Source organism: Dermacentor variabilis, chromosome 6 (genome assembly GCF_050947875.1).
Source record: "Dermacentor variabilis isolate Ectoservices chromosome 6, ASM5094787v1, whole genome shotgun sequence".
Lineage (NCBI taxonomy): Eukaryota > Metazoa > Arthropoda > Arachnida > Ixodida > Ixodidae > Dermacentor > Dermacentor variabilis.
This window is the reverse complement of record NC_134573.1, coordinates 167,190,974-167,209,540: the sequence shown is the minus strand read 5'-3', so window position 1 is coordinate 167,209,540 and position 18,567 is coordinate 167,190,974. Positions and strand designations below refer to the sequence as shown.

Below are 18,567 nucleotides of genomic sequence, written 5' to 3'. Positions count from 1 at the left end.
GCTGGGATCCCAAGACGACCAGATGCTGCCCAAAGTTAGCAAAATCGAAAGCTGGGAGAGCTGGCCACGGGATAAATATAAACATGCTACCAGCATGGCAGCGCCCAGTGAGGCCGGGCGTGCGTTCGGCGTAGTCGGCCAACTTATGCATTGTCCGCTTGAATATAGGCAGTTGCATTCAAGGATACGAACACTTTCGAGAGATTTCACGTGACTCAGCACAGGATGTGCACTGGACCAACTTCACCTTGGACAGCGCAACAAACGGCCTCCGGCGCATCTGATGCCAAGACAAAAATCACGCTTAAGTGGTTGTATCCCCGAAAACGATCACTCGAGGATCACTGCTCGCAGCGATCATGTCGCCCGCCGGCGACATTGACGAGTTGGCATTGTGTCATCACTTGACAAAACATGAAAAATCAGGATATTGGGTACATCTTATATGCATAAAATTTCATGCAGACCTGCTTAGGCTTCAATATCAGAAAGTTTGTTACGGTTGATGGTGCTTCTCATTTTGACCCTAACGAGCTTGGGATGCGGCTGGCACGTGAAAATGCACGCTACCTGTGGCCAGTGAAATGTTTCCCAAGAAAAACAAAATTGGTCAGTTTCGAGCTGCCACCCAAGCATAGAATGGAGAGCCAGAGCGAACACGGCCTAGCTGCAACGCCTTCACTAACTGCAGAAAAAGGAGATATTGTCACATTCATTCGATAGTATGTGAAAAGGAACATCAGAGAAAGATGAACCGGAAATGTATCGCAATGTGTGTGAATGAGCGTCTACAACTTGTGTTGAACACGATTCAGATAACATGCACGCACGAGAGCACAGTGCGCTGATAACCGCAATGAAGAAGCCTTCATGAGACACACACACACAAAAGCTTCAAACGGTTCACCGCCGCTCGTATCGCACCGCCTCGATATGTGGAATGGTGCGTTAGAACCGAAGATAATGCTAGAAGTAAGAAAATCCGAAGAAGACTAGACATTTTGCTCAGCACCCGGCTGCAATCTATCAAGTCCCCACAAAGATGGCAGCGAGCGCCCATCACCTCTTAGTCTGCTGGCCAGATAACTTCAAAGGGCAGGCAGACCAAAATCGTCCTGGCTGGTTCTGGCAGCGCACGGGTAGCCATAACCGTCCAGCCCGAGTGAATTCTGTGTAATGCTTGTAGCTTTATACATGGTGCGTGAACGCAGGCTCGAGCGGCAAGGAACCACTTTGTTGAGAATCACTGAACAGGGTTTTATGCTCATGAAGCTCACAAGCTGCTTACTGATTACTAAACTGCAAAATACTTTATTTTATCTCCCGTAAAAAAGGTAGTTGTCCCACTACAACGTGTTAGATAATTTCAGGCTTTTGCTTTGTAAATCTGCACTAAAAATGCTCGTGTTTCTGCTTCGCCACAATGCAGTTGAATGATCAAGTGGGCAAAGAAGGGTAACGAAGAGACTCAGTGCCTGATTTGACTTGAAAAATGTGGTAGGCACCGTGCCATTACGGAATTATTTAAATATAATAAATATATTTAACTCAGGCTTGCCAGTGCAACCAATAAACATACACTTAAGAGCCGTGAGCGACGCGAGGCTTTGCTTAGTCAACACAGCTGTGACAGCAGCAGCACCCCTTAACATGGGCGGCAGAGCACATAGCGGCGGCGGCTGCCGCAAGCGGAATACTTTTGCGAGGTGTCTATTCACAGATGCCATAACTCTTCGTCGAGTCGAAGCCGACACAGCCAAAATTGTTAACATGTACACACGCCTCTGCTGATGATGCATGTCAAATGTGTGCACAGCCAAGATAACTTTACGCCTACTGTAATTACCGCTGCATCCAAAGGCTACACAATGGTTCCTTGACAGCCTGAAAAAAAGAGCCAGAACATCTTCAAATCAGTGCACAGCGCACTATGGCAGCACATTCAAGCAGTGCTGTGCCATTGCACACCAGCCAGAGGGAAGGAAAGGCTCGTGGCAGGACCTTTCCCCTTCGCCCGACGAAGAGGTCTGTAGGCAGGTTTGCTTCAAAATGTTTGACTACTTGATTGATCTGGCATCACGTCTTCAAGCAACACAGTGGCTATGAGGGATGCCATAGCAAAGTTCACAATTTTGACCACCAGAGCTCAATGCATGAGCATTTTGCATTGTTCCCCATCTAAACATGGCCGTAGTGGTCAAGAATCAAGCCCATGGCTTTGTGCTCAGCAGTGTAATGCTTCAAAAGGCTAACCATTAGCAGTGAAGTGTGCAAAGGCTAGCTGCTGCTGCTGCTGTTGTTGCTGTGGACTCTGCACGGTGGGGGGTGGCGGTGGCGCTGGGCTGGGCTCGGCAAACGGGTTCCCCAGGCAGAGCAGGTCATCACTGGCCGGGGCGGCAGAGAACAGATCCAGCACGGTATCACCGCTGCTGGCAGCCGCCGAAGCCGCAGGGGGCTCGGGCGATGCCGACAGGAACGGGTTGGTGCTGGCCTCTGCCTCCTTCAGGTGCCGCTCCTGCAGTCGCACACACCACGCCCCCGCTGCTAACACCGGCATGGAACCGTGACCGTGGCATGCACTCGACACAGCCATGCTCTCACCTCAGCACTGCCCAAAGCTGGCTGAAACGAGACATGCACACGTCAGACACACAAGTGCGACCGAAGGTGCCTGCATCGACACTGTTTTAACGTGCTGCACTAATTTTTTCATCATGCGCACTAGCGCGCGAACAGCTCAATAAGTATACGGTGACAAGAAAATTTACCCCAACCCCATAGAAAAATTTTTCGGCCATGCCGCAGGCTTCGCAAGCACTCTCTTCTCCCCATGGATAGCACGTTCTAGTTCATCTTGCACAATAGCAAATTTTGCACGGCTGTTGCCTTGATCACACACCAGACATGAAAAACCTGCTCAACACGAATTTTAAGGCTTTGCATTGAAAAGCTTTTACATATGCTAGGACTTCGTAAGCACTGACTGTCATGATCATTGCATCCCAAAGCTACAATTGTGGACCACAAAAAAAGCTGTATAGCATGTCTACAGGACCAATTCATTTCAAACAAATGATATTGATGGGCACTGAAATCAGTTTATGCAGGCATTTTTCTCACTCATCTGCTGTCAAAATGTTGCCTTCATATCCAGGAATGAAGGCACACGTGTGCACGGTGGCAAGTCACTACAGCCAGACAGTGATAAACTTCACATACTCGGGAAAGCTTACTGCAGTGGCTGGTGCCAGTTTGTGTGACATGGCTGCAATGCAAAATGATTGATACGACCATTTTTGAATCCTCAAAAATTACAGGAGCTTGACAATACAACCTTTGACCTTTCAGTTTCACGTGATGCACAGCTATATAGCAGAGAACATGCTTCACTGACAGATTACGTCTCCAGAATTGCCAATAAGTAGATTGTGACTGAACAAGGGCATGGCTTCCAATTAGAAGTGCAAAATTAATCATATGCAGCAACAGTGTCGAATTTCCCACACCAGCTCCCAGTAATGCAAGATTTTGGCAGTGCCTGCTCGGGGATGGTAAATTTTTCTATGAACTCATCTTGCACAAGAACAACACAGATTAATGTAAATGCAGTGAAATATGCTATAGTAAAGTGACATCAGTAGTTCCACTATGTGTGAAAATAGAAAAGTGTGGCCTCATTTCTCTCCCAGTAGCAAAAAATGTTTTTCTGCTTAAGTGCAGAAGGCCCCAGAAGCGCGATCTATGAGTTGAAAGTGACTGTGTTCCTGCTTTAGTGCTACTTTAACATGTGCAAGCCTTGAAATTATTTGGATCCACTTATAAAACCTCAAATATATATGTTCAAGATAATTGCTGACAGCCCAGAATTATCAAATAAGCAAGCTGATTTCCCTAGTGAAATTATATAAGTGAAATGATTGATGCACCAATGCAATGTAGCTGTCAAACCCCAAGAGCAAATACACCCATGCATTAGTATTGACAGTCTAACATGAGGAATACTACAAATAGGATGCTTTAGCGGCATGAAAGAAGCACAAAGACAAGCTACCTAGGCATTCATTTGTGTAGATTGTGCCACCACAACATTCTATGTGCAAAGGGGGTGAACTAGTACAAGCTGCATCTGACTTGAAACCTTTCAATCTGCTGAAACATTGTGTTCATACACTTTACGAAGGAAAGAATATTTTAGAGTGATGTATTAGATAACAATTTTTCAGACTTGGACAGGTTTCCCTGCCAATTACCCACACCAAATCTTTCAGGCCCTGTGGTGGGAGCATCCCTGTCCCAGAACATTTCGCTATACTGTTTCAACTGTGTCAGGCAAGCCAAAAAGGAGCACCATTTCATTATGTTGTCTCATGCTTTTCGAAGTTTGAATCAGCACTAAAGCATTTCAACCTTGCCAAGGACCAGAAATGCCCAATTTACTTTTTCTGCCCGATAGCAATTCACTGCTGCAACAATCAATGAAAGCCTCAATTATTCCAGGTTCAACAGCAATAGACTGATATGCTCCTCTGATAAGCACACATCATAAGAGCAAACAATGAGTTCTCAAAATTTGCCACAGACCGTTTTGAGATAATAGATCAATGTGTCAAGCATTCCCATTTTCTGCAGCCATTAAGCTTCACAAAAATATATCTATCGGTACAGATAAGCTTCCTGTGCTGATAAAGCTACCTGATGCAATACTGAGAAGTGTTCCGAACGCCTATAACGTTAGCCTATTTCTAAGCAAATTCGCACAAAGGTAGAGATGGCAAAACATTTTTTCACGGCAGTTCTCATTTTACATGGTAATGCTGAGCAATACCCTGACGATAAGGACGCAAACACATTTTAAATGCCCGTTCAGACATTGCAGTTGTTAGCTAAGGGTCCATCTAATGCATCCGCAATTTATGAACTAGATGAGGTTACTTTTACGATTTTAACAAGTGGCATCTGTATGATGACCTTAAACCCCAATTTTGAATTATAGAGTGGAACTATAGTAAACTGCATGAATTAGATCACAGACTGCAGAGTCCTGTGGACCTTATGTTACAGAACAGAAAATTAGTGTTGGACAAAGGTGAACTATATAAAAGTATGTAAAGTTTTATGTCCTGCCTGTTGCACACAAATATCACAGGCTTCTGAGTTAAAGTAAGATGAATTGGACATTTGTCAACGGTAAATATTCAGGGCAAACAAATGAATTAAATTTTAGCATCTGCATGACTGGAGCCTATAAAAGACTTGTCTTAGGAGACAGAACAATGCTGACAGGAAATGTGCTCATTTAAACAAAAAATCAGTCATTAATCTGCATTTGTAGCCTGCCTTGGTTACTGGCACTGCAGGGTACCCTCAACTAAAACGAGTGTTCCGGAGCTCCATTCCAGTACTAGCACTAAATGCAGCAAAAAAGCTCATTTTTTCGCTAGTCACTTACAATGAACATTAACCATCTTTAGTTCAGCAGTCTATCTCTTGTGTGGTCCTCTGTAAAGGGGAAGTGTACTCTATCTGAAGATGCTGGTAGCATAGGCAGTGCTGATGCACTGTGCAGGCATGTAAAAGGCCAGCACAAACTACCAGAGGTTGTTTGCCGCAAATTTTGAAACTTTCATATTTACGAGCGAGGGAAATTTGCACATGGCTTCATGCAATAAACCACTATGTGTATCAGGTGCTGTTACATGTAACTTCAAAGTAATGTGGCACAGCTCCCTCTCTTCTAAGCCTTATGAAGTTTAGCATCCCGAAGCAGCCCCTGGGACTATGAGACACACCCTACACTAACAGTTTACACCCTTTGGCTTGCCCCTTCTGCCACACAACAATAATCGTCATCTGCCTTGATGCGTTTCCTTTCTTTAACGCTGCTAGCCCGGAACTTTCCAGTAACGAACGGCACGCGCGTTATCAGAAGGGGCACTCCAAAGGGTGTAAACTGTTCTATGCTGATAACGCGCGTGCCATTCGTTACTGGAAAGTTCCGGGCTCGCAGCGTTAAAGGAAACGCATCAAGGCAGATGATGATTGTTGTGTGGCAGAAGGGGCACATTAAAGGGTGTAAACTGTTCTTAGAGTGTAGAAGAGACGTGAGATTGATATTTACTGCCCTACAAAGATGCTTCCGATGCAGGACTTTTAGCTTTTTGCCCCCCGTCACAGCGTGGCCATAGCAACTGGAAAATGAACCCATGCTCAGCAGCAGAATGCCATAACCACTGATAACACCACAGCAGGGTTCTCTTCTAAATCAGACATTGGAAGTCCCTACTTCTGTAACGCAACAGTTAAACCTGCACTAGAGCTTAGCATGGAAGACAACCAGTGATGCCAGGCACCAACCTTCAGCTGATTCATGGCGGCTGCTTCTTCCTCGAGGGCCCTGCGCACGCTGGCCTCGTCCACGCGCACACCGTTGATCTCGGCCCCTGTGCCTCCAGCCGAGCCAAAGGCACTGCTCGTGCAAGAGAGCGCCGACACCGCGCTCTGCACGTTGCTGTTCACCCTGCTCGGCCCGCGCAGTGGGGGGCAAGGAGGGAAGGGTAGGGAGAGGAGAAGAGGCATGCATGCAGCCACCACAAACACAAGCCATGCGGCGTGCAGCAGCATGCGCTGCTTTCAAGATAACCCCTTCAGGTGCTCATTAATTCTGACCACTGAACGTCTTCCATCATTTTGTTTTATTAAGTGTTGGTAAGTGCAGCTTGCCCAACCCCATCCTGCGCATAGTAGTGCTGGTGTAGCAAAGCATAGAATTATATACTCTCAGTGACAATTATGATGCTAAAATATAGAACACTGGGCAGTCAAGTTTGACACAAGCTTTCCTAAACGATCAAATTATCTGCCTGACTGGACATGCCACGCATAAGAACAAAGTATGATGCATTTTGACTTTCTAACAAGGCTACATAGAATCTGTTACACAATGACAAACTGATGCCACCAACTACCTTCCAGACATCTGTCTTATTGCCCTTTTTTTTTGTGTGTATACTGCAAATTAACAGATCTTGCAGCAGAGGTCTAAACCACGTATCTGATGATGTACGATATTTTTCACAGCCTGCAATTTTAACCTCCCTGTGTGCAACTGTAGGCGAGGCACCTGAAGGGGCTCTAATGGGCTTTTGCAAAACAAAAACACAACCAGAGGCTAGCACACCAATTAACTTACAACAGAAGGTCAAACAGGCAGACTTGTGGCAGTCCTTGAAACACCTACGGCGCACTTCTGACGAGAAGGGTAACAGAACAACGCAAGATTTCCACCAGACGAAAATAAAGCAATGGTACATGAACCACCATCTGCTATATGCAAACTCGTCGCCTACAGAAATTAAAAAAAATCTGCATTCCTGTGCAACTTTCAAATCAACAGTGCTTCACCTATGAAACTTCGAACAAAGCAAAACCTGGGCAGCTGTGCAAAATGGCTGCTGCGGTGAAACTATAACGCCACTATGCAGTTCTCACAGGCTGGTTGCAAGTGAAACAAGGAAGGGAAAATCTCGGGAACGGTTTTGGTGAACATAGGAGGGCATGTCCTAATCCACAAAACCTTAAGAGCAGAGGTTCCCAAAGCCGATGTTAGCAAATGACGCCAGTTCTAAATAACTGCCAGCGAACGCCATTGTGACTGCACAATGCTTATGTATGACAAAAGTGGTAGAAGTGCATGGCACTTCAGAGACCCGACGGCTATTGCAAGTGCTTAGGCGAAGCTTGTATTGATTTAAAATAAGGTGCATCTGCTTTCCTTTAAATATGGAGTTGCCACTTGGCTATAGGAAAACTTCAGGCCAGTCTCCACCGTAATTGTTTCTTTTTGGAACAGCACACTGACACAGTGAACCAATAAAAAATGCATTCTGTGACAATGTATGCATGATGATGCGGTCAGTGCTACTTCCTTTAGCTGTGAAAATATGCAGTGAGCTACGAGGCCACTTTCTGAAGTAGCATCCTACTCAGGGTTTGCACAGAACATCCAAAGCAATGTTGAAGGACAATCCAAGGATTTCAAAGTTGCTGAAGGCCAGAATTCAAGGAAGTTGAAACAAACTTCAGTTATATACAGGAACTAAAGAATATTCACATCTCCTCCGCTTAAATTCTCTATAGCTAAGCAGCCACTGAATTGCACACGCACTTCAAGCTCTTCCAGGTGGCTTTTTAAAGTCTACTTTCCTATTGTAACAATGTCAATCGACTTGTGGCACATCACACATTTTGCTCAATGAGTAGTGCATAGCTTTGCCTAAAGACACTCGTTGTGTAAAGCCTAATGGCTGAAACGTATTTTCCTCAAGGAACTTGAGCCCAGGCCTCACAAACTGAGCCCTGATGGATGCAATGTAAGACAACTAGAAAAACAAAAATGGTTGCATAACTTGGTGGTTTGAACTGGCTTCGTCTAGCACCACAATGGCAATGATGTACGGTTAGTGCCTTTTTATTTTCATTTTTCTGCTTTTACAATTATTACTCCTTTTTGCTAGGTGTATGATCGTGTTATATGCTAATAATTGTACGCGTCGCTTGGATATATTTTTATGTATTTTTGCCCCTCCTGCTTGGGCCCCTTTCGGGCCTGCAGTATTCTGTAAATAAAATAAATACACAAGGCTGTCGCCAATGGTCCTATGCATGCTATACTACAACTGCTTTGCGATACTGCAATTGCTTAGTGAAACATTTAAGAAGGAATATATAGGATCGTTTCTCAATGGACACGGCATAGCACCAATCCGTATATTACTCTGAATGCCCAGAAGTCGCCCCAAACCCCAGTTTTCGAAGAAATCAAGAAGCACATTTATTTTCAAGATTTAAGTCAAGGTTTTCAAGGATCTCGAGGAGGTGTACGAACTCGCATTCTACTAACCTAGGCCAGTTACTGTGCCCTTTCTTCAACACGTCATAAAGGCTTGTTGCATGTGTTTATGCAACAGCTAAATACTACTGGAGTGCACCATTTATGTGGGACCCTTATGTCCCCCAAGAACTCGGGTTGGGAATCCCTGCTCAAGTACACGGGGGAGGGTGGACGTTGTGCCTGACCTGGTTGCAGACACGGCCGATGTAGCAGTTCCTCCTTTGCGCCCCTCCAATGCAGCCAGGTGCTGCTCCAGGGCATCCAGCAAGCTGCTGGGTGCCTGCGAGGACAAGACCCACCAGAGGACTACGTGAACTAAAGCTTCAAGCAAGCCAATTGCGGGACCCACGGCACACGAAAAACGGCTTCCTTACTTTTGCCCCTTACCTCTGACGTCCTATTGGCAAAGCTTATTAGGAACACTTCAAAGTACTGGAAAAAGAGAGCAGAGACGCGCCGCGCCCCATGATCTGACCCCTTTTGTCTACTACCACTGGGCATGCTTACCTTGGTAAGGTCGGGGATGTCACCTTTGTCGATGCCCACCGCCTGAAAAAGAAAAAGGGGGGAGGGAAGGGGGGTGTTAATATAAGACAACCGTACATTGATCGCTTTTGTGGGCATTGCTGACAGTATATTCCTATAGGCTGGGCAGCAGATAGACGCAGCAGTTAAAAAAAAATTTAATTTCTAGCAGACAATTTATAATTCACAATGCACACAATGTGTAAATTACAATACACAAGAGCATGAATTTGGGCTAGCTGGTCTGTTTTCAACAAGAACAGTGCAGATGAGCTGACAAATGAGTAAAGAGATAATGCATGCATTCAGTTTGACTTGTTAAATCACCTGTAGCATTTTCCGTTTGTTGAACATTGAATGATTGTTGTGGTTTTATGTCCCAAAGGAAATCTTGCTTAATCCTTCGAGGGTCCAAGTCTTCCGAAAAAAATGTGCCCCCATGGTCAATTTCTTTAATTGTAGTTACTAGTAGTAGGAAAAAATTGAAGTCGAATACAGTGAAAATATTTTGCATGCTATATTTGCGAATTGTTCTGGCCACATTGCGCACATAGTCAGCGCTGCTCATTGCAAATTCCTCATCTGATTACGAGCTGTAATCGGCTGGTTCCAGCTCAATATTTGGTGATGCGGACAAAGCATCACCAGAAATGAATGTTTTATTCTTTGAATACTTGATTGGCACAATGAGTAAGAAGAAGAAACATTTTAGCAGTTGACATGAGAAGAGGCACAGCACGTGGTCATACAGAAGCTATGACTATACACAAAAGTGTACGTCAATATGCAAACAGTGAAGGGGGAGCCACCACCTAAACTTATCAGTATCTGAACTTCAGCTGTGCATGACTACATCTTAAGCTACCAGAAACAACAGAGGCAGCTGTAACAGACGATAGCATCGCCTTCCTGCACACCTCAGAGGTAGCAGACAATGTGTGTGTGACCATGTGAGCGAGCACCTTGAAGAAAACAAGTCGTGTTTATGTCCTGGTGAGTAAACAATTTCAAATGCATTTGCAAGACTCCATGGAGATGGCAGCACCTCTGAAAAACCATAGGCAGCAAAGATGTGCAAAATATCGAACATAATAATAGCACTACGCATGTGCAGGAAAAACCATGTGGGATGTGTCACCTATAGATGTATGGCAACATGTATGGCAAAGAGGTGCCACAGTAAAATGCTTTGAATTATTTTGTACACCAGTTTCCTGACGTGGCTAGGATTTAAATCTGCATTCTCGCATTTATCCCTTAAGAGAATGAAGCCACATTCTGAGGCTAGGAAACGAAGCTCTGGATGTGCTCCTAACAGCAGAATGTCACATTCACTGAATAGATGAAATGAAAATTTGGTTAGACATGGTGTTGGCCATCGTCACTTTCACATCACACCCTTTAGTGCGGTTGCAGGTCTTAGTGGTGGAAACATTTAAAAGAATGCAGTGTCCTATAGCAAGGTATCCTGCAGAATGTTGCATCACGCAAAACTGAAGGTGTCGATGGTTTTAGAGCTTTTAGAGTTCTTTATAGGACTCACCTCAGCCACCTTGAGGAACTCAGCTACCCGGTCCATGCGGATGAGGAACTTTTTGTAGATGTCCAAGGCCTCGCGGCAGTGCTTCTTGTTCATGTCGAAATATTTTTCTGCGCAGTTAAATACAGCATGCAAGACGCCTCAACACATCCAGTGCAGCAGACAAAACAATGTAAGCTGGTGACACACAGTAGTATGAAGAACGATTTTAGTTTGAAACTAAGCAAGGGTTACTACCCTGTAATCATGTAAAATCAAAGTTTCAGATCTTGCAGCACATAAAAATGATCCCTCAATGGAATGCTTAACAATTATCACAATCAATGTTCCTGCACTGAATGAAGCATGTGGGTGGTTATTGTACCATCGGGGACAAAAGTGCCCAGGATGCAGGAGCACCAGACGGGAATGCATCGCAGCACTATCTGCCAGGATCAGCTGTACTATCATGTGTGCTCGAGATCGCGGCACAGAATTGGCCCATTATGTGCTTTCTGGTGATCTGGAGCACAGATAATAGAAAGACTGATCCCAGCAGATAGCACAGCAATGCAAGTGAGTCTATGCTCGCAGATCCTAGACACTTTTGTCCCCGGTAGTACATTTTAAAAATGAAGCAACTTGGACAATTGAAGATTACATGCAGAATGTGATCTGCAACTGAACGTAATGGTAGCAATTTCAAGCGCCATGAGAGCTGCAGCTATAACATATGAATATGAGCAACCCCTAATTATGTCTCAAACAAAATGCTACAGGACAAACCTGTAATCAAAACTACAAATGAATGCCTGTACAGGCACTTTCAAATCAAGAAATCTTGCACTAGTGTGAGAACACAAGGACAGGAGCACAAAGAAACAAGACTCAGCAACTTAAGCACAAGCTCATGCAGTCTTGTTTCTTTGTGTTCCGTGTCCTCGTGTTCTCACATTTTATCATGGTACCTCATTCGAGGCAAACTTTCATATTCCTGTAAGGAGGCAATGCTGTGAGTGAAAAGCTAGGCTAGCTAGTTTTTGGTTGATAATAGACATTGCACTAGCAGAAAAAATGAGGCCAAGTGAAGAGAGGATGACAGGAGACCTTAGAAAGCCTAGAGGGTCCAGCCCTTTTTGCGCTTGACGATGTCATTCTCTGCTAAAGCAATGTTTAGTCTAATAGAGAGCTGTGCACTGCGATCACAAGGCATAGAGGCACAATACAGAGAAGGGCAGCACACACCAAGCAGATTAATGATCCCATCATTGTAGCAGGCAAAGAGACGTATCAGGTCACGGAACAGCAGCATGAAGGCTGAGCTGATCACTCCGTTGGTCAGGTCGTTTGCTGTGCACTGCAAAGTGGAAATTGTTCAGCTCCGTATTGGCAGGACATCCTCTGCTGGCAGGCACAAAGCACTCACATCAAACTCAAGCAGGGCATCCAGCTGACTCTGCAGGGCAGGCACTGTCTTCAAAAGCTGCGCAAAAGTGGAAATGGACATAAAGGGTGCAATGGAGACCTCTCCAGGGTCTCGTCACAGAAAAGCACAAACTTCATAGAAAAGCACAGAAAGAAGTTTTATTCCTGAATATCCACAAGGACCCACATAATTAGTGGGTCTCTGTGGTTCCTACAACCCTTTGTCCCGCAAATAAGTGGAAATCAACAAAAATGGAGCAATGGGGACTTCTCCAGGGTCTTGTCACAGAAGTGCACAAACTTCACAGAAGAGCACAAAAGAAAAAAGATTTTATTCCTAAACATCCACGGAGACCCACATATTTATTGTAACAAATTCAAGAAGACAATTTACAGTTCGTGCTGTTTTGTTGTTCCTAAAATTTCATGAAAACATTTCATTTCTTGGTCCATATCATTTCGATGAAACATTTGCCATCATCGCTTGCCTCATTTATCTGGATATACTACTGGCAGCAAAACCCAGCCCACATCTATAGCATTTTACTGCTTTGATAAGATTTACATATGATATTGATATTCCTGTCTTAAATTAGGCATGCAAACATAACATTTTTTTAACAATGCTAAATTAAAAACAATATTGTTGCAATATTTGAGTAGGAATAAAGAGGCGGAAAGTGCAAAATTTTACTGCTGCTTCTTAGTCCTGCCAATTTTACATGTGTCACTTATGCTGTTTGATAACCCTCTCACCTTCTGTATGCGTGTATGTGTGAGTGTATGTGTGAGTGTGTGTGTGTGTGTGCGTGTGTGTGTGCATGTGTGTGTGCATGTGTGTGTGTGTGCATGTGTGTGTGTGTGCATGTGTGTGTGTGTGTGCATGTGTGTGTGTGTGTGTGTGCATATGTGTGTGTGCGTGCGTGTACATATTATGGGGATGCTCGTGCTTGCGCCAACCTGCTTCGCAGGACCGTCCTGCGGAAGGCCTAGGTGCGGGTCACTGGAATGGACGAACACAATCAATCGAACGTGCCACCATTCGCGTGACAACCCACACACGAATGATTAGGCTGTGTCCAGCACGGGGGCGAACATATTCACTCGCTATCCAGTTGTGGAGAGTCAGACTTATCTGATTTGTCACGCGCCCATTGGCATGTTCTATCAGTGTAAATTTGGTGACTGGTGTATAAAAGGTGCAATGAATGCCTTTGTGATTGTCTGCACTACTGCATTGTTATTCCTTTGTCCCAAGAGCACATATGGGATCCCAACAATGTGTGTGTGCATGTGTGTGTTCTTTGACCAATACATTACAGCTGTAGTCGGCACTTGTGTTCTTTCTGCTAACCTCATGTTTGTCTTTCCACACTACAGTGCTTTGCAATGCAATCGCCCATGAACTTGGACCAACCTGACCAAATTGCCATTGTAATTCTTTTTTTTAAGTTCTTACAATAAAAATGCAGGATGTTTCTCTGCCCCAAATTGAATGCCTCAAACTTAGTGATAACCATGCAAAAGGAATTCAAGGTACAATTTAGAATTTTTGCAATTATAAGCAGTCCAGAATGCAGTGCTTGACAACTGGCTTAAACGCACCTTGTCAGTCGGCATGGTGCGTAGGGTTCCATCTTCCTTCCTGCAATGCAAAGTTCACATGGTCACATAAAAGGCTAGTTTTGAGGAAATATACACGTAAGCCTTTTTGCATCAGTTGTGTAAATATTTTAGTTAAAGAGGAGATTCATATCTTTCAAAATTGCACCGTACACCTAAAAAACAATGAAACTTGGCATTCACTTCAAGTTAGCATGAACATACCGTACACCAGTACCTTTAGAACTTCCAAGTTGATACCAACTTTCTTTTGTGAATCAGCCTTCCAGATCTCTGCAGAAATTGTTTGGTTTACCAAAGTATGCAGAACTGACACCAATATGGATTTGTGACAATATTTTTCCTCCTCTTTGTATGTAGAATGTGCAAACATTTAGTAACACAAGAACAACACCAAAGACATTTAGTGACATGCCTCTGAGAACTGCAGCCTCAGTGCAATAAAGTGATAAAAGCAAAGGTACCCAAGCTTTTCAGATACACCAAAGCTGCCAATGTGAATTTATCTGTTTGGCAGAAACAAAGGCTCCATCATAAAGAGGCTGTTTATTGCTAGAGACAAATTCATAGGAGGCACAAAGTGAGCTATTGCAGAGTTGATATACTGTAACTATATCTACATAATTCCAAGTGAAGTGCTTGCATTATTGTAAACAAGAATGTTCCCCACGAATGTCTACTAACTGACAGTCTTCACACCCAGTTTTACTTCATTTCATTCAAAGGGAACTAAAGCTTAGATCTAATTGTGTAACAATAGTATGTAGACAAGACTAAGCAATCTGAATACTCCACCTTTTACTTAGTCATTATAATTTGAGCCTTGCATCATTTTAACATTTCTGCATGAAGATTTTTTACTGAGACAGTCTCAGCCATGTACTTGAGCCACAGGCTGTTTTTCTTTTATATGCAATGTCTGGCAAAACGAACTTATTTCCTACTCACCCCCTTTTCACCTTGCAGAAGTCAAACGCCACAGTGCGGTAGGAAACAGCCTTCTCTGTCAGGTACTTGGCATAGCGTCGGATGAATGTTGACATGTCAAAGCCAGCTGGGAACACGTGCATGCGTGCGGATAAGCGCCATGTAAATGCAAAAGTTATTTCAACACTCGCTTTTGCAAATATATAAGAAATGTTTGCAACAACAAACCCATATCGCCAGATGCTGTGGGGAATGAAAGGGAAGCACATCATCAACTGCAATGGCATTTGAGACCAGTAAGCAATCTGTGCTGGCTCTGGGAGTTGCATTGCTACTAGGCCTGTGTTTACATATGTGGCAATGCAACACAGCAGTGCAACAGTACCTTACCAGGGTAACTAGAAGCTTACCAGGATAAGAAGCTGGACCAAATGCTGTTAGAGATATCAAGGCGATCAAGATCACATCTTTTTCATCCACTGGATATAGCAACACAATATATGCATCCACAGCAATACTTCAGTAAGCAGTACAGAAATTTCCGAACAATGTTAGAACTGTTCAGCAAAAAGATTTCCACGGAAAACATACAAGTCACATCATTATGTGCAGAACTGCATCAACTGCCTATGCATATGCCCCTGAAGTCATAAGTCACTGCTAACTAGCACTGCCATGCAAAATCCAAAATCCTCACCAGTGTTGCCAAAGCCTTGCACTACCCTTATACTTCAGTCACACTGGGAATTTTCTATTACAAAGAAGCCCAAGTGGAGACGAATTTGTCAACCATGATTATCCCTTCCACAGTCACATGGCCGCAATTTTATTCGACATTAAGCCACAATTTCGATTGAGATTTTTCCTCGATTGGCTTCCTTCACAAGCTACAGAGGGGAGCCAATTACGATAAAGGAATTCCATCCCAATTGGGCTTGATCGTGATTGAAAGTGCTTCGTGTGACTAGGGTATAAGATGCGTTACAAACCAAGAATATGTATAAGCTGTGTAGACAGAAATTCATTACCAAGCATGGGATGTGTGTGCCATAAGGTACTTCAAACAGGAGGTAAAGGTCAGTTTTCGAAATACCGCTTTATCACGTGTCAAAAACTTTCTTCTGGAAGGTCAATTCAGTCAGTTCCATGGGTCACCATGCCATTGATCTCCCTCCATGTGCAAAGCAGAGAAAAACTCACCCTGGACACCCGTCTTGTCCACAAAGGTACCCAGCTGGAACGTACAGTTGCTTGAAGCCAAGTACTGAGTGAACCTCTGCAAAGAAAGAGTGTCGTCACGGCAAGACACCAGAAGCAGTAGTGGAAGCCTAACGTACCTCGTTACCATAGCACATGAGGTGGTGCACGGTGACCAGGGATTTGAAGACGACTACCCAGTTGGTGTTCTGAGCCCGTTCTATCAGCAGGTTGGCCAGTTGTGGGATTGAGACATTGGGCTCGTTCGTACAGTGCAGCAAGTCTGCAAACCATGTACGAGTTTGATGCGGATCTTTCGCTACATGCACCACAGCACCAAAAATTTGAGAAATGAAACACAGGCAGGTCAGTTAACAGAACGTCCCACACAGTGACTGCAGTATCTAGGCAAAGAGTGGGAAAACTTCCAAGGCAACGCACCTTAACAGAATGATGAACAGTGAGCCTGTGCTCCAGTACTTCCACAGCACCTAGTTATACTGCATGCTATTAGCATGAAAGATTTAAAGTTCAGGACCTGTGATAGAGCTGAATACTTCAGCAATGTGGCATATTGCTTTGCAGTTGGTGTAACTTTGCTGGCTGCAGCCTGCAGGTACAAGTAGGATGAGAATTCAGCTTTTTCTTCTAACTTCCACTGAAAAAATATGGACACGTGTGGCATGCCTCCTCAGTTCATGGAAATAGTACAACATTGCAACTGTCTGTGCGCAAAAGTAGGCAAACAAATATGGAATAAAAAATTGATTTTTATGAAAAATAAGCAACAACCATTTAGCAAATTTCCATTGAGAACTGTTGCTCAACCAAGCTACTTCACAAAACAAAAGCTATGGCTGCTATAAGTATGCAGAAAAGCCTGTGAGGCTAATGAAAAGGAGGCGAAAATTTATTTCAACCTGTACAAGGGGTTGCGACAAGCGTTTGAACTCAATAGCAGAATAGCATAGCACTGTGCCTAGTGTTTACGCTATAAACAGTATTGGTTGACACTGAGCTACTGTTACGCTTGCAGCAGAACTCGTCATATATCTTCACCCACAAATAACTGCTCAGCTTAACATAGGTTTAGTTTCACTGGTTACCAATGCATGCAAAACTGCACTTGCACAATAAGCTAAACTATTAGCTGTGCCTTCATTAATTAAACAAATGTGCTACCTGGTAGGGTCTGCAGGCTTACCCCTATGGCCACACGCAAGTGCACAATGATTAATGGATATAACAGGTGTGCAATACACACGAAACGGATGCTAGAATACTTTACGGACTCCTAGGGTCTCTGTCAAGTGTGTGCGATCGTTAAAAGAGCAACCTCTAGCTCAGACCTGTGCATGTATCATTATGAAAAGAAAAGTAGCTTTTCAACTGCATGTTCGACACAGGGAATGATAATTAAAGAAGACTCAATGTCAGATAGCCCCCCCGCAATAACGGACGGGCAAGATTTAGCTTGGAATCCAGTTTTGCATGTTACGTAGTACATATGCTCACAGCAGTAAGATGCAGCTGATGCCACAGAAATTACGGTTGATGTCTTTCAACGCAAAGGAATCGCCTGGCATGAATATTTACACAGCCACATGCCCGTGCACCTAAAAGTGCTTGTCACAAGCGGGAACGCGAAGACTCGAGGTAGACGCGGGCCACAGGGGCCTTACAGCTGTCTGCGATGGTGCACTTGAGCTCGGGGGAGTAGGACGAAACTGCACCGACCAGTATGCAGAGCAAAATGCCTACACAGCGTTCGGATAACAGTGTGAACGTGAAGGCAGCCTTCCGAAAGTCGCCGCACAAGCAGGCGACGACCAGCGACGAATTTTTGGGGGTGGTCAACAGGAAACTCCCTCTGCCGCTGTGTATCGGTGACGGCGGCGGCGGTGGAGGGCGGTCGCGCGCACGCGACATTTGAGCCTGCAGCAGTAGGCTGCAAACAGGAGGGTGTCATGCAGCAGTGCGCAGCTGGGGCCGGGAGCCGAGAGCCGGGGGCGGTGACAGCGCGGCGGCCCCTCAGCGGTCCGCACTGTTAGGCTTACAGCACGGGGCCCACCTTTGGGCGACCGCCGACCGGCCACAAGCGTGAGCGGCAGGCACAAGAGCGGGCGGCCCACTTACAGTCGAGGTGTTTCTTCTTGGGGCCGATCACTTCCTCGGTGGTCGCTTTGCAGACCACCCTGGCGAGGCCTTGACCCGCTATGGTGTGCCGGGCTGCCATCAACCGATCGTTGAGGCTCTGGCCGGACATCTTCGACATCGGCGCTCGCGAACCGGGCTACGGAGACGGACCCGCAAGACAGCCCTGCGACACAAGAGTGTTGCCCCTGCTGCTGGCACAGCTCTCCGCCTAGGCCCCAAACACACACACCAAGCGGTGGGCAACGAGAGAAAAACCGTTCACGTCACCGCATGACGTCACTACGGTCTCATGGTCTGCGCTGAC

The 18,567-nt window shown here is 44.9% G+C and overlaps 1 protein-coding gene across 5 annotated transcripts in view; it reads right to left on the bottom strand.

Annotated features, from left to right (window-relative positions):
• lap (phosphatidylinositol-binding clathrin assembly protein lap) overlaps positions 1 to 18,525 on the bottom strand; it is a 39,422-nt gene extending 20,897 nt beyond the window's left edge. For 2 of the 5 annotated variants that reach the window (XM_075696641.1, XM_075696644.1), the window contains exons 1-14: positions 18,243 to 18,525; positions 16,247 to 16,389; positions 16,110 to 16,185; positions 14,931 to 15,036; positions 13,965 to 14,004; positions 12,361 to 12,417; positions 12,180 to 12,291; positions 10,959 to 11,065; positions 9,398 to 9,439; positions 9,278 to 9,322; positions 9,076 to 9,170; positions 6,355 to 6,517; positions 2,602 to 2,622; positions 2,254 to 2,515 (exon numbers count right to left, since the gene is read on the bottom strand). In XM_075696641.1, coding sequence (XP_075552756.1) covers positions 2,254 to 2,515; positions 2,602 to 2,622; positions 6,355 to 6,517; positions 9,076 to 9,170; positions 9,278 to 9,322; positions 9,398 to 9,439; positions 10,959 to 11,065; positions 12,180 to 12,291; positions 12,361 to 12,417; positions 13,965 to 14,004; positions 14,931 to 15,036; positions 16,110 to 16,185; positions 16,247 to 16,389; positions 18,243 to 18,381 — 1,408 coding nt within the window. In that variant the 5' untranslated portion in view covers positions 18,382 to 18,525. The remainder of the gene's footprint in view (positions 1 to 2,253; positions 2,516 to 2,601; positions 2,623 to 6,354; positions 6,518 to 9,075; positions 9,171 to 9,277; positions 9,323 to 9,397; positions 9,440 to 10,958; positions 11,066 to 12,179; positions 12,292 to 12,360; positions 12,418 to 13,964; positions 14,005 to 14,930; positions 15,037 to 16,109; positions 16,186 to 16,246; positions 16,390 to 18,242) is intronic. The other 3 variants (XM_075696643.1, XM_075696645.1, XM_075696642.1) reach the window with 2 other exon arrangements.
• Positions 18,526 to 18,567: the final 42 nt, after the last annotated feature.